The sequence below is a fragment of the Cimex lectularius genome, unplaced genomic scaffold (assembly GCF_000648675.2).
Source record: "Cimex lectularius strain Harlan isolate CLEC.00 unplaced genomic scaffold, Clec_2.1 scaffold36, whole genome shotgun sequence".
NCBI lineage: Eukaryota > Metazoa > Arthropoda > Insecta > Hemiptera > Cimicidae > Cimex > Cimex lectularius.
This window is the reverse complement of record NW_019392648.1, coordinates 2,067,529-2,087,653: the sequence shown is the minus strand read 5'-3', so window position 1 is coordinate 2,087,653 and position 20,125 is coordinate 2,067,529. Positions and strand designations below refer to the sequence as shown.

Here is a 20,125-nt window from a genome sequence, read left to right as displayed (position 1 = left end):
AATAACTACCAAGTACTTGTTTACTTCTATTTAATATTTTTAAATACATAAAATCTGTTTAAAATAATGCATTTTATAAAGTTTCCAAACGAAAGATATATTATTTCCTTAAGAAAAGATCACCTGTGGAATAACCTGCAATATATAAATATTTACGATATCGATTTCGAGAAAAAAACCAGTATCAAATAAGGGGTACTGACTAAAAATAGTAATAGCCTCTAAAAATATTATATGCAAGATAATTCGAATAAATCTCCCGCTAGGTATTTAAAAATAGAAAAGCGTCTCTACTCCTCTCGAGGCTCAGTTGTGCCTGAAAGCCTTCGAGTCTTAGAGCGGTTTTCGAACGGGACGGCCAGTCGCTCGCATACTTCGTTGTCGAATTGGTCGAAATGTCGTTGAAGTTGTTCGCTAAGTTGACCGATGATGAGGCTAAGCACGCCAACGACGTCGTCTGCCTGCTTTACAACAACGGCCTACTCATCAGCGGCGCCGATGACGGAAAGATAAAGGTCAGTCGAGGAGGGAAAATAGATCTGCGAAGTATTCCTCTGCTAAAATTGATGGATGATTTTTCTCAAAAATTCTGTTTAAAAAAACCATAAAATATCATATTTTATATCCATCTAAGAGACTCCAAAATTGTATTTTTAAAGAGAATTAAGAATCTTTGTTAAAACCAAAAGAAATAATGGATTCAGTGGTTTAACAAAATTTTATTAGCTTCTAAATTCTTTAAAAAATTAAAAATAACAGTTAAGTATAAATATCTTTTTTCCCTATCCAAAATCATGCAGAAGTCCATAAAACGCTGCTAAGAAATAAGACATGTAGACTTGATCCAGTTTGATACTTTGCGTCACATTTGAACTGAATATTTTGACGTTTTATGTCATTGGTAGAGTCAAATTTGAGAAAAATTAGTTAAATACGAATTCCAGTAAGTCTTTACCCTTGGTAGACCGTATAATTTTTTAAATAAAAAATGTGAACTTGATGAATTGTAAGCACAATAAAAACTTTTTAAAAAAATGCACGAAGAAAATTCAATTTCTACCAAAAAAAGGTCTGAATTTTAAATAAAATAGCTATTCAGAAAATTTGGGTTTTTTGACATTTCTAGTTTAGCCCTGAGGGTGCAGAAATTAAGTAGAATATACTCAAAGACTAAAAAAACTAGATACCCGTATTTTGTCGTTTATTTCGAACTATAAGTATTTTTATATTTTTATTAGTCACAACATACTTGTTTTAATTACGAAATCGAAAGGTTATGAATTTTCATTAAAAAAAATATTAAATTAACCTGGTTTGGAAGAAAATTCACAAAAACACCGTAAAAAACTGATAAAATAAACAGTTAAATTTTAATCTGTCACTAAATAATTTTCCGGCTATTTGGTGAATTTTATTTCAAACCATCATAATTAAATATTTTTTTAAATTAAAACATGAATTTCTGGTGTCGTTTGATTTGGTTTATATTAAAATAAGTATGTTATAAGTATTATAACGATAAAAATAAATAAATATATTTTGAAATTTTTAAAAAAATACAAGTGTTCTGGGTTTTTCTTCTTTGAGCAAATTTTTACATTTCACACTTTTCATTAAAAAAAAATATCTGGAAAGACAATAAAAATAGTAAAATAAACCTTCGTATATTTGTATAATCTTATATAGCTTTCTTCCGTCAAATTAACCCTTTTGAATTTTTTAAATTTCAAATTAACCTTTTTTCCATCAAATTAACTCTTTATTTAACGCAGTAAATAAACTTAGGAGAAAGTATAAAATAATAAATATATAATCATGTACAGTAAAATTCCTATATATTTAAAAATTTTGTTTAATTAATTAAATTAAAAATGTATAAAATGATTGGACTATTATAACACCATATGAAAATTGATTTCAATTACAATTAAATCTCAAAATAAAAGGTTCTTCTTTTAATTTGAGAATTTAAAAAAAATATATGTATATAAAATGAACTTTTATCTAAATTAAAAGTTATTTAAAATTAAATATAAAACCAAAAGACCTTCTATTAATTCGATATGTTCTTAAAATATAAGATAATTATTGTATTGGCCAATTATTTTATTATTTAAAAAGTCTAGAATTAATATAAGAATGAAAGAGAGATTTGTTTTTAGATTTAATTTTATATAACTTTTTATTTTAAATGGAAGTAATTTTCATGTAGTATTGGGTTGTCCGGAAAATAATGCAGGATTTTAAGTTTTCATTAAAAAAATCTATATAAAATATTCTGTTTACGTTTACAGGATTACNTTGATTAAAGAACATTGCTTTAAAGTAACTAGTTTCTTTTTTTTTGTTTAATACCAAAATCCTGCATTATTTTCCGGACAACCCAATATTTTAAATAAGAAACCATCCTATATTTTTTTTAATCTTAAATTAAAAGAACAATCCTTTTTATATTTAATTTTATAGTTTTTAATTTTCAGTTTATTCAATTTTTACTTGATCTTCTAAGAGCTCAATTATTTTATATTTTTAAACAATTCGCAAATATACAGGAATGTTATTAACACGCTTACATTTCCTACCATATATGTTTTGTTAATTCTTTAAAGATCTGAAATTAATAAGGCTTAATTTGAAGTTAAAACGAGTCAATTTGAAATTAAATAATATATGTAGTGGTCTGTTGAGCAAATTACTTGTTTCGATTAATTAATTTTTTTATGTAAGGTTTTGGTCGAAATGAAAAAGATTAATTAATTAAATAAAATAGTTTAATTTGAAATTAAAAAGGCTTAATTTGAAGTTAGTACGGGCCAATCTGAAAGTAAATACGTTTAATTTGAAGTAAAAAAAAAGGGTCAATTTGACATTGAAAAAGGAAAATTTGACGGAAAAAAGCGATATTTTTTTATTGTTCCTGTGTTAGTTGAAGAATTTATAACTGTTTTGTTCCTTTTATTTTAACAAGTTAGAACTCAATTTGAATAAATTAGATTTTGGTTCTGCGGTTAAAATTTTCTGTTATCTATAAGCTTTTTAATCTGTGAAGTTGTGATCCTGTGCTTACGATCTTCCTAGTCCTGTTCTCACTTTCACTGTTTGTCAGCCATGTCCTCTTTCATAAGTTCGTCAAAAAAAGCATTGATTGACTAAACAACGCACAGGCAAACCCCTGAAGAAGGAGAAATTACGACCTGGGCCGGCGAGAATATGCATGATCCTGATTCTTCAATGTGATTTTATTGGATCTTAATCTTGGATTCCTTCTCAACGCGACAAACTAAATATTAAAATACAGTGATAATAATCGACATAAAAACTGAATAATCTTCGTATTGTTCTTAGAAAAAACAGGACTTGCTAATAATTTTCTATAGGTGTGGTTTAGATGTCGGGGTTTCTTTTGCTTCTTTGCAGTCTGCCCATTCTTAAGATGTCCATTGGATCTGACAAGATCCAGTTGTAATTACGATTTTCTTGGTTCTTATCATAAATTTTCAAGTTTTATCCTTTTCAAATCTTCTTTTGAGATTCTTAGTACCTCTGATTAGATGTAACTTCCCGAAGAAGCCTGCAGTGCAGGCAAGGGTTTTTCTTAATTAAAACTGTCTTGTTGAATTTCACCCCTTAAAAGTAAACCGTATTTGAACCGAATCGAGTAAACGTTTTGATCTATTTTTCCGTTACATAACCGGTTAGGATGAAATGGGAGAAAATTGGCTCATATTCAACAGTGAGTCACTTATCGGGCATTTTCCGGAAGGAAACTAACACCGTGGTAAAAATCTCCTATAATTTCCTACTAAAAATACCTGATAGACAAACGTGATGCTTTTTCTTCACCAGAAAGCAAACGGAAGTGCCGACAGTGTTTTCTCTTAACGATCTTCACTTCCAATTATAGTAAACAGCTTGTACAGGAAAACTAGGAATTTTATAATTAATGAATGGGTCTTGAGTTAACTTGGCAAGAACCGAAAGGGTGACGTTTTGAAAAATCACTTCTGCCATGCAACTTTTAACTTTCAATTAAGAAAATAGAGAAAGAGCAATAGTTTCCCCGATATGTTACTGTTTGTCTTCACTGCTTAGATTTTGAAAATGGCGAATTGATTAGTCGGTTCATTTTTAAAAATTGTAACCTTGTTATTAATCTTTCCTTTCTATCACGATCTTCACAACTTAAACAACGAATATAGACAATTTTTAAATTTTTTTTTTTTTCAGATATGGACCTCGGATTTGAAGCCAGTCGCGTCCATCGACGCGCATCCTGTGAACGTCTACAGCGTCGCTGTCGTCGGAGATACGCTTTATTCTTGTTCCAACGATGGCACTCTTAAAGCGTGGAACATCGGCACCTGGGATTTGAAAAAAAATCTTCTGGAAAACCAACAGTCCGAAATCATAAAGGTTGTCTCAGATCAGGGCAGACTTTACGCAGGGAACGAACAAGGAGATGTAAGGACATTTTTATTATACGATTTTTTTTTAAAAATATATTTTACTTTTCCTTATTCACAATACACAAGAAGTACTTTGGTTCTAAATGGTGCTTTTGATTAGGAAGAAGAAAGTTAACTGTTTATTAAATAAACCAACGGGCCGTTTCAAATAATGTTTACTTAATAGTTTAATATCTCAAGTTTCCGTTAATATTTTATCAACCGGGATTGGCAAAGTTTCTCGGATTTAATTTATTTCCGTCCCAACCGTAATTCTGCTCCGTTAATCTTCCCAATGGTCCGTAACTAGTTATCCATAGTTTTTCAGTTAAAAAATTCTTGCAATATTTTGGTCAATTTGGAGCCGACCCGGATGCACTGAGCTGTTTAAAAGACAAACTTTTATTTAAACTAAATATCATAGTTTAATATGTTTTACATGATGAGGCTTGGTTGTGGATGGTGTGAATGTCGTCTGTTTTGTCCATTCTTGTTCAACAACACGCTAAAATATTTTATAAAACAGAAATTGATTCATTTTTATTGATTTAACTAGACATTTAATACTGTTTTTACCATTTTAATTAATGCTGAACACTGTCATCAAGTCCTTGTTTTCTTTGGCGTGCTCTGTTATCACTGTTCTTATAGTTCATAAATAAATAATTTCCAATATTATATTTCTATTTTTATTACCAGTATTGGTACATTTTCGCTTTAATTATTTGCCATTTTGTTTATTTACTTGCTATAAGCCAAGCTAGCAATAGTGCTATTTAGCTTTCTCCGTCAAATTAACCATTTTTTTACTTCAAATTAACCTTTTTAATTTCGAATTTTTTACTTTTACTTACTTTTTACTTTTTTACTTAAAATGTAGCCTTTTTTGAGGATGGTATGAAATATAAGTAAAATTCTTGTACATTTGCGATTTTTTTTAATATAAAATATTGGGCTCTTAGACCATATGAAAATTTATTAAAATTGAAATTAAAAATTATAAACAGTTAAATGTAAAAACAAAGGATTCCTCTTTTTAAATTTGATTGTTGTAAAATATATTTTTTTAAATCTAAAATACCACAAGAAAATTAATTACAATGAAAATTAAAAGTTACATAAAATTAAATATAAAAAGCATGATTCTTCAATTAAGTCGAGAGATTTTTTAAATAAAAAAAAGAAGTATAAAAATATTAATTTGAAATTAATAAAGATTCAATTCAAATTGAAAAAGGTAGATTTGAAATTTAAAAGGCCGAATTAATCTTGAATGTAAATAAGTCAATTTGAAATTAGAAAGGGTCTATGTGAAATTAAAATAAGTTTATTTAAAGTTAAAAAGGGTTAATAGGAAGTAAAAAGGGTCAATTTTAAAAAAGCATCAAATTGAAATTAAAAAGGGTTAATTTAAAAGAATTAATCTGAAATAAAAAAGGTTAATTTGAAATTAAGGAAGATTCATTTGAAATAGAAAAAACTTAATTTGAAATTTAAATGGAAAAAAGGATGAATTAATCTAGAAGTTAAAACGGGTCAATTTGAAATTAAAAAGGGTCCATGTGAAATTAGTGAAATTAAAAAAGATTAACTTAAAGTTAAAAAGGGTTAATAGGTAGTAAAAAATGCTAATTTGAAATTAAAAAAGATTTATTTTAAATTTTAAAAAGTTAATTTGCAGATAAAAAAAGAGTTAATTTGAAATAAAAAAAGGTCAAGTTGAAATTAAAAAGGGCTAATTTGACATTTAAAAAAAACTATAATAAGACTATCAACCAGAGGTGATGACAGACAACTCCCCGATCAAATTGAAATTAAAAAATTTAATTTAAAATTAAAAGAAGGTTAATCTGAAATAAAAAAGGCTAATTTGAACTTAAAAAAGATACATTTGAAATTTAAAAAAGTAACTTGCAGTTAAAAAAGTGTTAATTTGAAATAAAAAAAGTTTAAGTTGAAATTAAAAAGGACTCATTTGACATTAAAAAACTATAATAAGACTATCAAATTGAAAGTTGGACAATTTTATTTATTACACTATTAGGCCCGGACTTTTATTTCGTATTTGACAGGTTTGAAAAAAAATCCTATTGGCTTGTTCAACCAAACTGATAGTTTTGTAACTGAATCTTCTTTCGATGATTTATTTTTCATATTTTCCATGAAATTTTATTACTTGATGCATTTTTAAAATGACGGGCCCGAGTATGAGGAAAGGTTTTTTCCTTCATCCTTTGAACAACCCAGCTGGTGTCTGTCAAGTTTGATACTTCAACTGAAGATGGCGAGATGCCGAAATGTCTCGTGAGATAAAACAGCTAGACTAGACAGGCCGGTCGAAACGGATCTAACGTAATTGACAATAAATAGTAGTATTATCACTATTACAATCAACTTGGCCGGAATGCACAAAAAAATATATCTTCTAATCGAAAATATTCAAATTGTACTTAAGCTTACTTATATTAATTAACAAGTTGTAAATCTATGAATTTAAATATTCTATTGTTGTAAATTAAAAGTAGTTTAATGAATTACAGTGCAATTTGATGAAGAGGATCATTGCCATGTCAACAATGGCATGAACAGACTGGAAATAAGCCAGTTGTGTTTATTCACAATTTCCTCCATTCAAAATTACCAAGTTTATAAAAAACCGTCCTTTTTTGGGCAACGTCCTTTGAATGCCACACCTCGTTGAACGTTTAACTATTCTAAGACTTGGTATTTAACCCGAGGGCAGCTCATTTGACCATTCGCCTCTTGTAGTCACAAGACTGGGGAAGCCGGGACAGTTACTACGAAACGGCACGCTGCCCGTTTTATAAATAGAAAATGAATCAAAACTTTCGGCATGCCTGCCTCGTGCTTTTTCCTATTTTCATAGTTATGAAGTTGTTTATACGTGCAACGGAGTGTTGAATATTAAACAAACAGGAAAAGGCCAAAGATTTATCATTGATAATAGAACACCATATATAAATTCTATAAGGGGCTGTTTATAATATTGTTCTTGCGTAATTTTCGCCCTAAATTTAAAAACAATTCTGCTTAATATTTTCCCTTTTACCAACTACATTAGACAAAAAAGCTCTGATTCGCGTAAAATCAACTATGATATACGAAATGTGTACATTGTATCAATACCATAGCTATTTTACACTAATAATAACACAAATATTTGCAAAATTTAACTTTTACAGTAAATATAATTAAAATTTCAACGTGCATTCGAAGAAAGAAAAAAAGTTGGTGCATTGAAGGTTGTAATGGCGTTGCACCATGTCACTCCTTTTCCTGAAAACGTTTAATTTTAGCTTCGGTAGTCACATACTTTACGAGTTTGTTTTCGCATGGAACAAACAATCTGTGAATAGTTAAAATACTGTTGCAATAATGATTCGAATCAGATGCTAAAATGGTCAATTCCATTTTATCCTGTTGGTCCCTTAAACATTGGGTCATTTTCGACAGGACAATTTTGGTGGCCTTACTATCCCCGTGGGGATTTGGGCTGCCTACAATTAGATTATCATCAAAACACTTGTTTTGAATTGAAATAATAAATTATCTTATGATACATAAATATATATTTGATCATTTTCCCTCTGTAGTAAGGAAATTCATCCCTTTATTGACTTCCAAATTTTGTTTGGTTTATATTTTTGCTGTTAACTTATTAATAATATAATTATAATTGTTGTTTTTTTTGTTTCACTATTATTTATTAATTATTTCGTATACGTTGTAATAAATGTCCAATCTTGATTGCGCCTTCATAAGAAAACCAGAAAACTACGTATAAAACCATTCATTACTAAGTTTTAGTTCCTAAATAAAAATGATTTAAATCAATCCTAAAACGTAACTACGTGTTAACGAGCTATTGTACAGTTCCATTGTTACACGAGCAGTGCCTATTCTCAGACTTTACCTACGTTCGTACAGTATATCCAGTATAGCCATCATATTTATTATACTGTTGTTTGGTTCCTTATTTTTACTTGTGTGAATGTGATTAGATTGAGTGTATTCGCGCGTGTGGGAACGAGGAAGAGAGAGAAAGAAAGAAAGAAAAAGAGAGATGCTGGGAGAGAGAGTAAGGCACAAGTGAGTATAAATGAGAGAGAGAGAGAGAGTGAGTTAGAGAAAGTAAAAGTAGCTCACAAGTGACGAGAACGTGAGTGAGTAGAGAGATAGATAGATCGATAGAGATAGAAAGAGAAAAAAAGGGAGAGAGAGAAAGAGATTAAGAGTAGATCACTTGTGGGAGAGACATTGGGGAACAAGTGAGTGTGAATATAAATGAGCGAGAGAGAGAGAGAGAGAGAGAGAAAGAGAGAGAGAGACAGAGAGAGAGTGAAAGGGTCGCTCCTAAGTGACGTGAACGTGAGTGAGTGGAGAGAGAAAGAGAGAGAGAGAGAGAGATGGTTAGAGATAGAGATAGAGATAGATAGATAGAGAGAGAGAGAGAGATAGATAGAGAGAGAGAGCAGCGCACAAGTGAGTGAGAATATGAGTGAATGAGCGAGAGAGATTGAGAAAGATAAAAAGTAAGAGAGTGACCCACGTGAGTAAACGTCAGTGAGTGTGCGAGAGAGACTGAGAAAGAGAGAGAGAGAGAGAGATATAGACAGAGAAAGTAAAAGTAGCTCACAAGTGACGTGAACGTGAGTAAGTAGAGAGATAGATAGATAGAGATAGAAAGAGAAAAAGAAAGAGAGAGAGATTAAGAGTAGATCACAAGTAGCGTGAGGTGATTGAGTGGAGAGAGAGAGAGAGAGAGAGAGAGAGAGAGAGAGAGAGAGAGAGAGAGCGAGAGAGAGGGAGAGAGAATGAAAATCAATGAATACGGTTTTATTTATAGACACAGAATTTGGTCTACTTTGACCATTTGACCATCCAACAACGTACAGAAGAGAGTATGATTATGGAATGAATAGGTATGGATGTGCCTGAAATAGGTGTGAGCGTATTTTTAATGTTGAATGCCCAAGTTTCAAATTACACAAATGGTATATATTTGTCCTGGGATGTTATCGTACGATCAAAATAATCCGGTATTTACGCTTGATGCGATTAATTATTAATAAACATAATAAAGGTCTTATTGTTGTTAATTAATAACAATATGAACTTTCCAGTTTCTTGTTCAATAGAGGAGAATATTTTTGTTTCATTGAAGATATCCTTGATATTCATCTTTATTTCATTGTCTTTAATTAATAATAGATGTTAAGAGATTTTACTAGATTTTATGTAATGTGTTGTCTTGTAATTTTATCGGGGTTTATAGTTGGAAAATTGTTTTAATTATGGTTGTATCTATGACACCAGTTAAACCATAATGTTTCGCTGTTAATTGCTTATGTTTATATCGGATTTTTTTCCCTTTGTGATAAATCCGATTCTCCTTTTTGTAAACGGCATCAGATCGTTAAAGTTGAAAGACATTCAAACCGAGAGCGGTCCAGATATCCGTCTATTTTTCGAGTTGGAGCAGTTTTATACTTAGTCGTGGATTTCGCCCTGGAGGGAGTTTATTAATTCCGCGGGACAACCTTCACCTCGCGCCCGGCGACGTGAGGCCCACGCCTTTAAATAAATACGAAAGGAAAACCGTAAATAAAGGGACTTTGGGAAAGTGAAATCAAGCCTCGTGCTTTATGCATTTCGAGCCATTAGACGGAGGGACGGTCTGAATAATGAACGGGACGAAAATAACGGCCAAAACTGTCCTTTCTTTTCGACCCGATAATTTCCATTAATCAGCAATTTGTTTGCCTCAGAATTTGCATTTTGTAAGAAAAAACTAAAATTTGGATGCTAAATAATAATTTTAAAAAATATATACCATAGTTAACCTTTTAGAAGTATCCACAAAAATACACAACTACTCCTATTTCTGAATTCATTATTGTTTTGTTCTAATAAATTATTTATTAAAAGTATATATTTTGCCCTCTTTAATATTAATTCTATCCAAAAATACAATATAGAATATCGCGAACGGCGTCGAGCGCCTTACTTTCGCCAAGTAATTGTCTGCGTAAGAGCCATAATTTTTACAATGGCATTCATGCTTGAGTAAAAAATCTCATCGGCTCTCGTTTCTTTGCCAAGAAAGACAAATTGTTGGCAAATGCGGGATGTCGAGGGTTTAATTTTAACGGGCACCTTTTGTGGGAATTATCGCTGTTTTGAACTCCCCCTCATAATGGAAAATGACAATTTACAGCCAAGGAATTTTGTCCTTTTTCCCTTCTAAATAAAAACAACTATTAACTTTTATAAATTGTGCCATTATTAGCTGCTGTTTTAAATTAAAACTTTTTGGCATATACAGTTATTTGTTAGGGAAAGTCTTTTTCAAGACGCTTTTGTAAGGAGGAACGCCAGAAAAACACATCCTTACTTATTTGGTTTATGTTAGAAAACATTTCCGTCTTTTTTTTTTTTTTTTTTTTTTTTTTATAAAAAAGTAAATTTACATATATTTGTATGTTTGGGAATTTACACCTATCATCAGCATCTTAGATTCTGACCGCCAGGGGAAAATTCGAGGAAACTCTGTGACATAATCCAAGAGGGACTAAAAATCACAGAAGACTGTTGTAAAACCGCTGATTTAGGAATCAACCCTAATAAAACCACCATAGTCGCTTTTACACGTAAAAGAAAACTAGATCACATGAGGCTAATAACACTGTGATAGAAATCAACAAAGAGGTCAAATATCTGGGCATCACACTAGATAAAGCACTGACATTTAAGAAACACATAGGCTCTACCATTACAAAGGTGACGCGAGCGTTTATGGTGTGCAGAAGAATAGCAGGGAGGAACTGGGGATGTAGACCGGAAACCCTGCTTTGGACTTACACCATGATGGTAGGTCCATAGTTACATAATGAGCCGTAGACTGGGCCGATAAAGCAGAACAAGTAACTAAAAGAAAAGAAAAGAACTCACAAAAATACAGTGACCTGCGTGCAATGAGAACATGTCCCATAGTTAGTATGGAAAAAGTATTGGGATTAATCCCCCTACACCACATGGTAATGAGGACAGCACAGAGAACTATCATTAGTATTATCAAAGAGAAACCTCTAACAAGAATAAAACTAAAATGGAGAGACAGCAATAAAATAATGAAAGACCATCTGATACTCATGGCTCCAAGAGACGACATGAACAGGATGTTTGAATTTAATCAAAACTTCCAAATAAACCTAGGTACCAAAAAAGAATGGGAACGAAAGTAAAACACCTCCTTTATGAATGGCACGGTCTTTTGGTACACAGATGTATCTAGAACACAAGAAGATACAGGGACAGGAGTCCTGGAACCTAATACTCAGAACCCATGAGAAAATACTCCAGTATCTTCCAAGCTGAGATTCACGCAATCGAGAGATGTACTCAACTTGACTAAAAGGTACTCAACTTGACTAAAAGGTACAAAAACAAGAACACCGCTATCATGTCAGATAGCCAAGCAGCCGTAAAACACTAAGCTCAAATATTATTAGTTCAAAGATGGTGTTGAACTGCAAAACCAAATTAAACATATTAGGTATGCAGAACATAGTCAGCCTGTGCTGGGTCCCAGGACACAGGGGAGTAGAAGGCAACGAGAAAGCGGACACCCTTGCAAGGAAAGGAGCTGCTACACTGCTGATAGGACCAGAACCCTTCTGTGACATAGGAACCCACACTATCAATGAGTATCTCGGACAGAAGCACAAAAAGAAAATGAAGGATCAATGGAATTCACTCAATTGGACCCAAGCAATCCAAGAATCTCCTAACAAATTTCGGAAAAAAAGAAATTACAGAATGTGTCAAAGGGAGCAGGAATAAACTGCGAAGCCTAATAGGATTCTTAACAGGACACTGCAAGCTAAATGTACACTTAAAGAAGATTGGAATAATCCAAGACGGCACATGCAGATTCTGCAAAGAGCAGAGGAGACACCAACACACCTACTAACAAACTGCGGGCAAGTCAGGAGGAAGTGCTTTGGTTTTTACAATGTGATCATAGAAGAGATTCAACCATTGAAAGTTAATTGATGAAATAGGACTCACCGGTATGCTTTAGGCAGAGAACGGGGTATACAATAGCTCTTAAAAGGCGCAGTATATTACACCTCGACTATTACATCTACATCTACATCTTATATTCTATTACATTTATAATTTAATATTATCCTTGTTATATATTAAAAGATATGATCATCTTTCATCAACAAGCCGCATGTATATGAAAGTTGGTCCCTTAATCGCGATAAAACAAACAGTTAAAAACGCAGAAAATTCATATAATTTTGTCATTGCATCGGTGTGTTCTAAAAGGATTGAGTCAGGGACATAAGCAGGGTGGGGCACTGACTTCGATACTAACGATGTACTGTAGTACATGTCCTTCCACCAAACATTTGCCACAAAACGTTAGGACTTAGGCTTAATAAATACATAGTAGTAAAACAAAATTCATTTGTCAAAATACTACAAAAACCACTGTCAGTTTTAGGTTTTTTGTTTTTTTCTCATAATTTTCAAACTGAACATTTTATAGTAAGATGGTGAAATTACAAAAAAATTATTGATTTATTTTTGTGGTTCTCGATCATCCTGGTCTTCCTATCCTCGCATGAACTATCTTAAGCGGTTGGACAAAGTAATAAGCAAGGTGACTCCTTCCATTTATCTAATTTTTTCCTATTCCACCTGGCTTATCCATAGTTCTTATAGATAGGGTTCGCCTGCTTATGTCCCTAGCCAGCCATTTAAGATAGGGAAATATCTACTCTCGTCTGATAGACAAAACGGGGAAAATTATGAAGCTCCAGGTCCATCATATCACAGACCTCAAAATAACATTTCACAACTTATAAAAATTTTAACTTTGTAGTTTTCGATCTTCCTGGTCCGCCTATCTAGCTGTTTTGGTCTGTCGAAAAAGGTTTCGGTTTTGCTCCATTTTAGATAATTAGTCACGGATGTAATCAGGATGAACTTCTGACTCATTTTATATATTTTGCTTATGTCAGCATTCAAGAATTTATTATTTATTTTACAACTAACATTATTTGTAGTATAATCATTTCTGATCATAGTAAGTCTGCCTAACTTCGTTCGCTTGGACTGTAAGAAAGAACTTCGTCATTTCATTATTTCAGTGATTGGTCAGGGTTATAAGCAGGGTGAAGCACTGACTCCTTTCATTTACGCAAATTTTTCCTATTCAACCGGAGTTTCCAAATTTCTTATAAATAGAATTCTGTCTTTTGTCACTCCCTGCTTTTGACCCTGAACAACTTTTCATAATGGCGAAATAGCAAAACGTATCTGACAAACAAAACGGACGAAACTGGGAAGCTTTGAGGCCATCAGCTCGCAGACTTCGAGACGATATTTCACAACTGATATAATTTGCAATTTTGTAGCTTTTCTCGCTCATTTCATCCGTCAAAAAATATTTCGGCCTTTGCGGTTGGTCAAGTCTGTAAGTAGGGTGAGGCACTGACTCCTTCCATTCACGCAAATTTTTCTCATTCTTCTGACAATTGGCTTATCCAAAATTCTTATATAATAGGATTCTGTTTTTAGACTCACCCTGCGTATGTCCCTAAACAACCGCTCAAGAAGAAGCTTCCTTCATTCCACCATTTTCGCAGTCCTCAAACAATGAAGGCATACAACCATGTAAAATAATCGTAGTCACAAACAAAACCCTCTCGTGAAAATCAGATTATAAATGCGACTCCAGTTAAATTATCTTATCTATACTTTTGTTATTATAAATTTGAATCAAAAATCAAAATAAGTAAGAAATAAGACTTAAAAGTCTTAAAATATGAGATGATTCGAAACTTCTGTTCGACATGACATTTGGGCTTAGAAAAATTGTATCCGTCAACATTTTGGACGGCTCTTCTGCATCGAGGGGCTTCAAGGATTTTTCACTTCTAAGCTGCCAACCTACATAAACTTACTCTGAAGTTTTGATCCTCTGATTTATACGTTCGGTGATTGTCAAGGATCAAAAGTGGTTGTCAGTTGATATATATATATAAAATACGATACTCCCACCGGACGTTTTCAAGTTTATATACGGAACTAATTAACAACCGTGTTGCCCGAGTCCTTTCAAGATGTTTACCTGTCACAAATTTTGCCCCAATTGATACTAACCGGGGGGGAAACTTTTATAAATTATTTGTGGACAGTTTGCAGGTCAATTCAATTTATCTACGTCTATATTTAAATTTCGGGGCACGTGGATCGCAAACGGCCCAAATTGGCCAAAACCTAGAGGTGTGGCGAGTTTTTGAACCTCCTCTGCCAATATCATTAACATGAAGTTTATAATTAAAATACTGGCTATATTTAGTGTTTAATCGTTTGTAAGGCTTTCTAAATAATTATTTCCTTGATGAGTTTTTTTAAAATAAAATTGTGCAGGTGCAAAAATTAATTATTTGATGAGGTTCCAATAAAAATCTTCTTTTTTTTTCAATTATACCAACTTCGTGTTATCCCAATCTCATACGTTCCAAATCAAACAGATAAAAACGAACAACTCATAAAACTCCACCTATTTCCAGCTAGTTTACACTTCCTGTGTTTAGATTATAATATTTTGTGTTGGGACGAGGCTGGTTGGGGAATCTGCTGGTCTTTGGTAAACATCGACAAAGCATCTGAACTTTGATGAGTTTTTCGAATCCAACAGCTTTTTAAAGGAAAGAAAACAAAAGTTTAATAATAATTGTTAATTGTTTATCTTGCCCTTTAAAAAGAAAAGGCGATCAATGCTACACGTGTAGTCTTTTGTTTGTTTAACCGTTTTAAATATGTAAAAAACCAATGAGATGGCAAATTAAGCCGACTTCAGAAAAGCTGACATGAATAATGGGACAAATAAAACATTTCCTAAACTAGGACCTCCCTTGTAGTTGTTCTGTTTTATCGTTGCAACTATCTTGATTAATATCTCAATCCATTAGATACAGTTGCTTGTTTAACACCTTAGAAGATATATGGATAAAAAAGTTGCCAATTCCCTTCCATTGTAAGGTATTAATGAGGCGGGCGTTCTACAGAGGGAACTACCATTTTTTGGTAACATTCCAGCTTTCACAACTGAAATCACACACCTAATTGATCAAAGGTCAATTAAACCTTTTAAGATGGAGCCCAATCAAGAAAGTACACCGAATCTCGATAAAATCGTGACACCTAATTGATTGATACCAATTAGTCGCAGTAGGCCTTTTTCGACCTCTTCCAAACCACACTTGGCAGAGGTTTATCCGGCACCGGTGTCCATACAAAAGAATGAATGGACTTGGTTGAATTGAACAGAGTTTTGGCTTGAGAGACTGGAAAGATTGTCAATGAGCTCACAATAGGTGGCACTATCCCATTCATGAACCATCTGGCCCTTTGCCCGCCCTGAATAAAATACAATGATGTATATACATATTAAGCATTACGTCTCCCGTTGGAATGCTCATGATTGTTTAAAATGCGATATTCCTTTTTTCTTTCTTTTTGGCACGATTGTTGAATGACAGAAATGGTTATAGTGGCACTTCTAATCCAACACAATTTAATTTATCTCTCCTCTGCAGGTGTTTGTTTTTGAGAACGACGAGCTGTTCGCCACGTATTATCTTCATGAAGATATTGCTGATATCCTCGTTATTGGAAACTTAGTCTTCAACGCCAGAAACGTCGACGTGTCCGTCACAGAGATGATGCCTGGTTTGTATTGTTTACAAAAATTTAAAAATCTTTAATAAACCATTGCTAACATTTTCAAAAAATCTACTACTGATCTGCTAAACCATTTGACTAAGAACTTTTTTTGTTTAACTTGCGCATTGTTATTTATGCACTAAATGGCATAACATGGATTGAAATTTAAGATCTTACATCATTTTTGTGATTTTGTGAGATTTTTCATATAAGATCTTGGGACGATGACGGAAAATCTAACTACGCGATTTACCTCACAGAAACCAACACTTAACCCTTTAATCATACAAGCATAAAACTACTACTACTAACAAGTTCCAAAAATTGGCATACTTGAAAACTTTGAAATATGTATATAAATACAAATTAGCAACAGCTCACAAAGGTACATCCACTCAAAACATTAAACCAATTAAAAATAAAAAAATCCAATCATAAAGACCGCAACAATTTTCAAAAAAGAAAAAAACGCCGACGCGCCACCACACCTGTGACAACCACATAAATCAGACTTGACTTCGCAGAAATCGCACAGACACTGAAGATGGCGCATTGCCCTACATGTTTGACACATTATCACTAGAATCTCATAAACACAAATTAGCAATAGCTCACAAAGGTACATCATTTACACCATTCAAAACATTAAACCAATTAAAAAGAAAAAATCCGATCGCAAAGACTGACCGTAACAACTAAAAAAGAAAAATACGTCGACGCGCCGCCACACCTGTGACGACCACATAAAACAGACTTGACTTCGCAGAAATCGCACAGACATTGAAGATGGCGAATTGCCGGACATGTCTGACAGACAAAAAGGTCGAAACTTTCAGGTTCGGGTGCATCACTTCGCAGAGATCAGCACAATCTTTAACAACTAACATTGTTTTCGATTTTCTTGGTCCGCCTATCTATGCTTGTTTGGTCTGTCAAAAAAATCCGAAAGGTCTCGGCATTGCACAATCTTCAGCAGTTCGTCACGGTTATAAGCAGGCAAAGGCGCTGACATTTATTCACAATTTTCCTATTGAACTGGAGTATTCTATAATAGGATTTTGTCTCTTGATCCTCTCTGCTTGTTACCTGACTAGCTCTGATGATGGCGGAATACCGAAATATCTGACGGACAAAACAGGCGAGACTGTGCAGCTTCAGATCCATAACAACATAAGATTTCAGAACTTTTTCTAATTTATAGCTTTGTCCGATCTTCCTGGTCCACCTATCCTCGCTGGTTTTCTCTTTACCAGCTTTAGGTTTTTATTATTCTTTCATAATTTTTCAACTAGGGTGAAACGCTCATCTTCCATTCATGTAAATTGACTTACCCAGAGAAGATAGACCAAAATAATCGGTAATGCCAAAATTGAATTTCGTGATTTTATTTCATGGAATTTAGATTATGTCTATAATAAATATTGGTATTTTGGACAGTTTTTTTCTTTAGCGTGTGACTATAATGTTACAACCAAAAAAAAGGTAATTTGAGGCCTGACCGTCTCAGATCAACCTGGTCGGCTTTTTTCTCGCAGGTTTGATCTGTCGGGGACGTTTAAGCTTCGCGACATCTTTAATGGTTGGTCAGGGACATAAGTAGGGCGAGGCAGGACACTAAAATCTTTTCATACCTTTTCATAACTACTATTTCATAAAGTATTTCATACTAATTTTGGATAAATCGATTCTCAATTGATTTAGAGCGTAGACAGACCCCTTAATCCTATAAGAATTTCTCCAATGACAATTAATGTAGTGTTTTTCTCAACCTGCTTATAAATCTGACCAACGATTTAAGATGGTGAAATGCCAAAGCCCGCCTGATGACAAAAACTGACCACAATGGGCAGACCAAAGATGAGCGGATGCTGATGAATCAACAAACTCATCACCTTGCAGGCCTATGGTTCATTGTGAGATTTCTCGAGATGTGGGGTGATGAGCCTGAAATTTGACCGTTACTGGCCATTTTGGCTCATCTATCCTTGCTGGAGTGGTCTGTCAGAAAGGTTTGACAATAGGTTCTTTGCGCCATCGGAGGCAGGGAGAAACGCTGTCTCCTTTCATTCCTGTAAATTGACATATCCAGCGAGGTTTGCAGCAGTTGGGTCGTTTTTGGTCTGCCTATCCTACCCTCGCTGCTTTGGTAGACTCCATGGAGAAATAACACAATATTTTTTTTAATTTTTAAATTTCTAGGACCACGTTTTGGATACATGTCGCGAGGAGCTATGATCGGCCGATTTCCAGTGCGAAAGGTTGGAGATAAGGTCTGTTTTCTCAGCCGCTGCGCCAAACAGGTCTACGTCCACCATTCGACGAAGGAGGAGAAATTCAAGAGGGTCGCTGAAATCAAGGTAACATCACGTTGTAACCAATGAATCTTTCTTCAAAATTACGTTTTGTTATTTTTTTAAATCAAGGTAACGAGGTATTTATACTCGGCCACAGAATCTAGGAGAAAAAAATGAAACACTGAAGAGAAATAATTTGGCAATGGACATATTTTCTTTCCTCTCTTATAGTAGGCCCCCTAATAAGCAGGCATTTATTATCAAAATTGGCCGAGCTTTAGAACAGTTTGGCACGTTTTTTCCCTCATTAACATTAAATTTAAATTTATAATTTAAAGCTCATGATAAAATAAGAAAAAATAATTAAACAAATTGTTTGTTATTCAAGATAAATTGTATTCAACTGTTTTAACTGAAGAGAAAAACTATTCAAATTACTCTAAAAATATTCTCAAATATTGTCACGAATAGTAGGCTAAGCAAGGTAAACCATTAAATATGGATGCTAGCAGTTTTGGGATCGAATCCCGGCATAGACCATAGAATTTTAATTGAAAATAAATTGAAAAAATTCTGTGAAGTGGTTTGTCCCCATGTAAAAATAATAAAAAAAAGAGTAAAAATACACTCAATGGGTATTCTTTCTTTAGCTCTCATGTATGGCTTTACTTTAAATATGTGAATTTTAAAGGCTAATTATTCAAAATTTCTGCATAAACATACATATTTCTTTCATTAATGACTGCATCTCATGTTTTACTGATAGTCTTCAATTTTGCACAGGCCCACGATATGACCATATCGGCGATGACCCACGTTCCCGGAAAGGAGCATATAATGGTCTCCGGAGGCTACGACAGGGTGCTCAAGGCGTGGGACATCAACACCAAGAAGATGTTGGCCAAGGTCGACCTGGGCGTTTGCATCAATGATATTTGTCCAGGAGATGAAGGCAAGCTGTACGTCTCCAGCAGCGAGGGCTACATCTGCATGGTCGACGCTTTGTTCTAATAGGCGAAAACAAAGGCTAAGATTAAAAGAGAATCCCTGTGGATAAGTCTCGTTTCACAAAATATCCTGGACGTCCTGATAAACCAAGAGTTTGTTTTTTATTGTTTGCGTTCCCTATTCTGCAGTACATACTTGTTGGGTTTTCCCTCTTTTGGACTGAAGGGCAATCCGAAAGGCTATCTTGCTCAGTATTACCTCAAAGTCTTAGCATTTATATATTATTATTTTTAATATATTGCTGTTACGATTGTTAAAATCTGGAAATGGACAAAATCAAATTGTTAAAAGTTTTTTTGTGATGTCAATTACAATTTAGAAAATTGTTAGTCCCTGCCCTTTATCCCAAATAAAAGTCTTAAGATTACAGATTTCCCAAAGATAACTGCAAAAATAAAATATTTTTCCAGAATGATTTTTTATTTGATATAAACCTTCTCACATGACCCACAAAAAATATAAACACATAATATAATTAGAATTAAACATAAGTTCATTTTTCAGCATGGTCTTAGGTCACTTCAGATAAGTCACAGAATTAATAGAGAAGTTATTTTAGATAGTTTTGCCTGTCAGGCCAGTTTTGTCATTTTGCATTATTCAGAGGTT

The 20,125-nt window shown here is 33.3% G+C and overlaps 1 protein-coding gene across 1 annotated transcript; it reads left to right on the top strand.

The window, feature by feature from the left end:
* Positions 1-292: 292 nt before the first annotated feature.
* Positions 293-19,922, top strand: LOC106668536. The gene is made up of 5 exons (XM_014397388.2): positions 293-515; positions 4,228-4,461; positions 16,088-16,220; positions 18,414-18,571; positions 19,292-19,922. The coding sequence occupies exons 1-5, from the start codon at positions 396-398 to the stop codon at positions 19,517-19,519; spliced, it is 873 nt and encodes a 290-aa protein (XP_014252874.1). The 5' UTR covers positions 293-395; the 3' UTR covers positions 19,520-19,922.
* The last annotated feature ends 203 nt before the right edge of the window (positions 19,923-20,125 follow it).